The following is a 7,369-nucleotide window of genomic DNA, read 5'->3' on the forward strand; positions in this document are numbered from 1 at the left end:
TCACAGAGAAAATATGCAGGACTTAAAATGCATTACCTTATGTTCTAGATGAACCTTAATCACTGGTCAACAAGGTACTTATAATATGCAAAGAGATACACACAAATATCAGCTGCTTTGATTTCAACATAAATTTTCCTAATACCTCATTTGTGTCAACACCCCTTTGAGCTGACACTTTGGAAAAACTCTTCCACAACTGTAATTCTCAGCTACTCTTGCCATGCATGTGACATGAGCTAAAAGCAGGGTTTGGTACTTTCCATATTCACCTATAAACCAAAGAAATATGAAGAAAGTCTTCTGATGGGATGATATGGCATTACCAGAGGTCACAGGATGGAACCTAGGACCAAATTTGGAAGAGAAAATACATGGTAGGTAAGATCCAGTTTGACTGTGACAGCTAAAATTTATTTCCACATCCACTCAGATTTTCTTTTTTTGCAAAAATTTTGGGAATACTTTTACACATACAGAAATACTACACAACAATGTAAATGCTATAGGCACTTCATTACTATTGTTAACATATTTTACATTTGTTTTCAGTTTTAAGACAGACATCATCTGGCATAATAACAACTGATGTGATACAGTGTAACAGTGACTCAGGATTCTTTATCTCAGTGTGTAATGAAACAAAAGCTACATTAAAAAACCAAAACATCTTAAAAACAAGATTACAATATTAAACAAAACCACAGTAAACTCTGCAATATGCTTGATGACACAAAGACTGGAACTACTTTATGCAGTGAAGATAAACCTCTTTAAATGTACTTAGAACTAGATAGAAATACATCTGCTGAGAAACACATTAAACATTAAAGATAATAATTTTGAAGTAAAAATGCATATTATATTGCTTCAATTGCACCCATGTTGATTAACCATTTTTGTTAAGCCTGAATTTGTTACAGATTTAAAGCAATAATTCTCCCTTTCCATTACATATATTTTAAAAATCCCACAGCATATGTTCAGATTCATAGTAATTTGGATATTTAGGGAAAAGACAAAGTTAGAGGCAAGCATTTAAATATCTGTAAGAAAAAATTCGAAGATGATGATATATTCAGGATTTCTACAAAAATGAAAAAAAGCTTCCAAAATATTATGACCAATAAAAAGATAATAAAGAAATTTCTATCAACTGAATTTTCATGAAATCACAATTTAACTTTTTTCCCTAGATTTAATTAGTGCCTCCTTTCTTGGGTTATTTAAATTATCACTTTTGTTTGCTTCCTATATTAATCACCTAACCAGCAAGATTGTCTACACCGCTAATTAACTGATTATCAAATACATGTCTTAGTACCAAAAATCTTTCGATTAAAAATACATGTCTCCATTATTAATGTAGTTAAATTTTAATTTTATGGTTGTAGAAATAATGTATAGAATATAATAGAGCAACACACTTAGAGATACAACAAAACAAAAGTCATAAAGAAAACCTAAATTAGAAATGTTTAATACAGTGTGATGGAAAAAGCACATAGCAAATGTTTTACACACTGTTCATTTTAGATTAAAACCCAGAACAGTTTCTTAAAAAACATACAGTGTTTTTGCATACAATATTACTTAGGAATTATTTTATCCTGACAGTAAACTATGCAGTGTATCAGACCAGGTAAGGTGACCCTTTTAATTTAGTTCATTTATCAAAGATGAAGTGATCTGTGTTTAGGGTATAATCTGCACCACCAGGTTTCTATGCTCTGATACAGGTAACACTTTAATCATAGCAGATACATTTGTTGATGTAGCGTCTCTCGTTTCATTGTGGAACCCCTGCAGTGAGCCTGACCATGAACTGCACCTTGTGCAGCCAGGAGCCTGCACCAAACCCACTCTGGTCTTGGAGTAGATAAACCAAGTGAGTCGTGTCCTAATTGACACATTCCGTTCTGCATGAGCATAGGGCATAACACACACACCATTCCAACAAATGCAACAGAAAGAAACCCTTCCAGTTTTTATTTGCCTATTCTCTGGACTACCCAGTCCTGCTGGCAGAGGGGACAGCGATTATTCTGTTTCACCCACAAGGACATGCAGCAATTGTGGAAGGAATGATTGCATTCTCCCCAAACCACTGAAAGAGAAGAAAGAACATGTTCCAGTCACACTCAGCTGCTCAATCAACACCTACAGCAAGGTTCAAACTATCACTCTCAAATATTTATAATCATTGGAAACTTTAGAGACAAAACAGGTCATCACTGATTCATCCACTGAGATTGGATTATTATGACCATCCTGATGATAGTCAGTTTCATCATCAAGCCTTTTACTTATTTCCAAATATTAAAAAAAGAAATGCAAATATTCTCACCTTCTTGTATAAAGTGACAGCGTTTTGTGGCTGTCTAAACACATTTAGCAGCTCTGCCCAGGAAATAACTGCAACTATTTAAGTTCTTCCCCTTATCTTTCTCAGTACCAAAATAAAGCTAATGCACTACTGACTCACTATCACACAAGAGCATATCACCCAATTCTCATATAAAATGCACTGTTTGAACTGAAATGTATGGTACCAAGGAGGCATATGTAACACAGTATATAGTCTTAAAATGGGACTTTAGACCAGAAGCTATTCACAGGCTACAGTTGTTTCAACACTACAAAAAGTGTTATCTGTTATCCATTTACTCCTGAATAATATTTTAAAATGTAGTTACTTTGCTTTTTTTCCTTATCAGCACACATTTTCCTCACAGGAGTACAAGCGTACCAATCAAAGGAGTGCTGTAAATTATACTTTTTCCTCTCTATCTTAAATAGGACACTTAGCAAGCCAATTAAGATATTTAGAACAGGAAAACCCTATTCCCATTAAAACAATCATCAAAACCCCTCAGTGGATTAAGTTTGAGACAATATACTTGAAAACACAAAGCTCAACAGCACGGAAAGGTTTACCACTGGTTTAAAAGTTATCTTGAAGGTTTAAAGCAAACTCTCTGAGATAGTTTTAACTATTTCCAATTTAAACAGTCAAAATTAAGACTTTCTTTTGCATACATTGGCACTGAAGGTATGACTGTGTTTAAACTGAAGTGATTCCACTTTTGAAAATGAAAAGTGAACAACCAAGCCACTGCCTCCATTATCTCTGAATTAAGAGTGGGAAAAATACCACTTTCTAACTCAGACACACATTTATTTCAGAACAGAGGATTTTTATTTGTACTACCACTGTGTTTTCTGGTAGGCACCTCTGAAGAAAAAAGTAGCTTTTTCCTACCCACTTGAAAAATGTACATTATGATCTCAAATATGCTCACAGTGAAAGAAACTAAAACCTCTTAGTTGTGTACGTGTTGACAGAAAATTGGAAGCTGTTTTGTTTTACAGCACAGCTGACATGAAAACTGATTTTATTAGTTATTAGCTCAAAAATGAAGTATAAAGTACTACTAATGTAAAAAGATGATACAATGTAGAACAAAACACCAGTTTACTTTTGAGCATTAATAAAAGCAGTATTCCCTTCAAACTTTAAAATGCACCACACTGAGAGAAGCTTCAATTGAAAAACAAGCCAATGAAGTCACTACATACCAACACAATCTTCTTGTTTGTTTTCAGCTTGACATCTAAGACAGGCATCTAAAAGTAAACAAGAACAAGACTCAATTTGATTCTCAGGATTCCATCTTAAGAATAGGTTTGTCAGAGGAAAACATAAACTCTAAAACAAATTTACAGAGGTAAAAATCTCAAGTTTTGATGTCTAGTTTGGCCCTTAAACATTAAATAGCCCTCCTAAATTCTAAAACTATGCAAATGACAATGAAATACATATATCTGAAAGAGATAAGAAGGACTCCGAACTCTCCAGCATGTTTTGTTTATTTTCCATTGCTTTGGTATTTTCATAACTTTTGCTGAAAAAAACGCCTTCTCCATTTTGTAGATATAAAAGCCCGCAGATTTGTGCCAAGGCACTTAGGCATATTAAGACCAGTGCAAGCACAAAGCCAAACACTAATTACAGGACTTTGTTTTTCAGATGTCAGCATCTCCTTTTAAGGAAGTCATTCACAATTTTGATTTTTTAGGCTGTGCATCTCACCACAACTCCCACCACCTATTACTTTTTATAGTGGCTTCCCTTAACAAGTACCTGCATCTAATTTTCACAGGAGTCAGATATGCATACAAATACAGCAGTACATTTGATAATATATATTAATAAGTATGGAAAAATATCTAATTAAAAGTATTTATCATCTTTATGCTCTCCAGTCTGTGGCTTTAGGATTGGATGGCAGGTCCAGGACTCAGTAAGATACAAGAGTGACAACTTCCAGGCTTCCTACTGTGCCACACAATACAGTGGAAAAATGCCTTTGCTTCTCCTTTGCCCCAACATGGGCTGCCACAGACACACGTGCACAAATCATGCACAATAGAAAGTGTTCAATGGTTATGTGAGCAAACACATTTTCTTCTCCTCCAAAGAAAAGGAACTAGTTTAAACAAGTGTCTGCAGGTTGGATCTGGCCTACGTGCCACTAGTTGGACCGTATTCTCCCAGAAGACAAAACCATAACGTGCTATAAGAATTTGGATTTGAGTATTTTTGCTGTCTCTGCCAGATAGGATCAGTACTTCTATTTTAGACTGATCTGCCCAGACATTCCTCCTTTTCTCAGGTAATAGAGAACAAAGAGGAGAGAACTCTAAAACAGCTGCCCTTTCCTCACTGAGATAAACGCAAAAGTTTCTTGTTGTCTGTTCCTATAATTTATATTTCAACAGCAGTTAAGGGCCAAGGTGTTGGGAAGATTCAGCCGAAGTGTTTCAACTTGTATCATGGTGTGTGGGAGCCTACTGATCTGGGGTCAGGGCAGAAAGAGTCACAATAAATCAGCTGTCCTATCGAGCCCTAGAGTTGCAGTTCCAGACAGAGGCGCAGCACAGAGAGCCAAGGACAGAAATCACTGCCACCATACCAAAGCAAGCTGTCCCCACTCCTACATCATAACCCCAAGGCAGTCAGTCTGAAAGGCTAAGGACAGCAAAGCCAGTACAGCTGCAATCCTGAGCTTCCCAGCTAACACCTGCATTTTTGCCTCTTTCCCTTGTGCATCTAAGACCACATTGGTTCAAAGAGTTAAACCAGTAGAAAATGGAGCCAACTAATACCTCCTTCCCTTGCAAAAGTCAAACAAACTAACTTTCAACAAGCGCCAGTCTAAGTCTGGCACTGCCTCCCACCTAAGGTTACTGTAGACGCAGTGGCACTACAGGAGCCAGACCCGCTCTGGCAGGGTCAACATGAAATTGCTAAACTGAAGTCAGTAATGATCAAGTTTCACATTCTAACAACGTGGTTTGTTCTCAAAAAATGGTTACCAGATTTTTCTGATAGTTTCAGATTAAAAGTACTCCCTTCGTCTAGTTAGGAAAAAAATGACTTCTTTTTTTAACTTTTATAATAGCTCTGGGTAGGATTTTGTTAATGTAAGACTTTTTTTTTTTTTATAGTGTCCTGTAACAGGCTAGCTACAATGGGGATAAATACATTTCTGAAATTATGGTTTACATGGCAAATGAAGCCAATTTCATATTTCCAGAGTGGCCTCTGTTTACCATACAAAAGCAAATAATCTTCAAAACAATTAATCTCCCACCACTTAAGTTTGCGCTGCATCTTTTTTCCTCTAGTACACCCTTTTGCCTCTGCTGTTCCATAGCAGGTTGTCAGTAAAAATGTTTATGAGAAATGACAGCATTGCATATTTTGTCTCATTTCTGTTAAACCAAATCCTGACTTCATTTTCAGTATCATGGTTCCTGGCCCTAAAAAACCAAGGTGCTCTGGAGGGAATCTTGCGTCATTTTTCCTGCCAAAGTGTTGCAAGTCCAACCGAGAAGACAGTTATATCTAGGATGATTCAGCCCAATAGTAAAAATTGGATATGCACATACAATAAAGGAAGAATTTAAACAGTTTTCGAAGAATCAAGATAAATATCATATTTCACAAAAGTGTCAGAAATCAGTAATACCATTCAACAATGGAGGTGCTTTCAAACAGTCTCTGGATTTCAAAACCATTTCTCAGTACATTTATGTGTGTTAAACTGCACCAGTAATCACGCTTGTGAAGTAGGGTCAGACGCCCTAGATTAACAGATTTGAAAAATGAATTTATATGTACATCCCTAACTGCTTCGTAAAAAAAAAAAAAAAAACAAACCCAAACAATAAACCCTTAACAAAACCCACCACACAAACAGCAGCCCCACACACGCAGCACGGGGTTCAGCTCGGCTGTAAGCCAGCGCTTGCGGAGTTTGCCCGCAGACGAGCACCAGCCCTCACGACGAAGGCGGCACTGCACGTGACGGGGACGGTCACCGAACAGTCCGGCGGGGCCCAGGCCCTGCGTGCGGCGGGGCCGGGCAGGGGGCACGCGCTGCCCGACGGGGCCGCGTGTGGCCCCTGGACAGCAGCGGCCCGGCCCCCGCGGGGCCCTCCTCCTTCTCCTCCTCCTCCCTCCGGGGAAGGCGCGGAGGAGGAAGCGGAGGCGGGAGGCATCAGCCCCCCCTCCTGCCGGAAACCGCGTCTCTGCCCTGCGCCCGCCGTGCCCAGGGCGGCGGGCACGGCCCAAGGCCCGGCCCAGGCCCCCCGCCCGAGGCCACGACGGCCCGGCCGGCGCTTACCCATGACCTGCACGCGGCAAATGGCGCAGGTGTCGCACTCCACGTCCCAGCTCCACATGGCCACCGCGTTCCACTTCTTCAGCGAGAACATCTTGTCGGGGACGCCTGCCTTGGAGCCCGCGGAGCCCGGCAGCGAGTGGGGGGCGCCGGGCTCGTCCCCGTCCTCCACATCGGCCATGGCGGAGGGGCGGGGACGCGGCGGCCGCGCGGGCGGCAGCGCCACCCTCCGGCGGCAGCGCAGCCCCGCCCGCGGCGCGGAGAGCGGAACGGGCCCGGCGGCGGCGGCGCGGGAAAGGCCTGGCGGGAGGGGCCCGGCCCCGCGGCGGAAGGAGGCCTGTCTGCGAGACCGAATGCCTTCACAGAGCTTTAGAGCGCTTTTTATGTTTCAGCAAGACACCTAGCAGGTGCCAACTTAGCATGGCTCATGAAGGATGCTCTTCTCATACGCAGACTACTATGAGCACTTGTAGTGCAAGTGAATCAATCGCAACTTTACCAATGGACTGGACTGCCTTGATTATGAGGAGACAACCCAATCTTTCAATTTAACACGTTTCCTTAGACTGCTAATAGAAAAAGCCACACGCTTCAGCAGTGGTGTGCACTTTGGCTACCTTGGTAATAAAGTAAAAAAAAAAAAAAAATTATATTGATCTTAAGGATTTTGTGTTTCTACA

General features: G+C 40.4%; 1 protein-coding gene across 2 annotated transcripts; it reads right to left on the reverse strand.

The window, feature by feature from the left end:
- Window positions 1–387: 387 nt before the first annotated feature.
- Window positions 388–6,922, reverse strand: RNF7 (ring finger protein 7). 2 transcript variants are annotated; one of them, XM_039556712.1, is made up of 3 exons: window positions 6,693–6,911; window positions 3,580–3,627; window positions 388–2,107 (listed from the first exon to the last, which is right to left on the reverse strand). In XM_039556712.1, exons 1-3 carry the CDS (start codon window positions 6,868–6,870, stop codon window positions 1,989–1,991), a joined length of 345 nt encoding a protein of 114 aa, XP_039412646.1. In that variant the 5' UTR covers window positions 6,871–6,911; the 3' UTR covers window positions 388–1,988. The 2 variants fall into 2 exon arrangements, with proteins under 2 accessions (XP_039412646.1, XP_039412647.1); XM_039556713.1 differs by having other exon boundaries at window positions 2,051–2,107; window positions 6,700–6,922.
- Window positions 6,923–7,369: the final 447 nt, after the last annotated feature.

Source organism: Corvus cornix, chromosome 9 (assembly GCF_000738735.6).
Source record: "Corvus cornix cornix isolate S_Up_H32 chromosome 9, ASM73873v5, whole genome shotgun sequence".
NCBI lineage: Eukaryota > Metazoa > Chordata > Aves > Passeriformes > Corvidae > Corvus > Corvus cornix.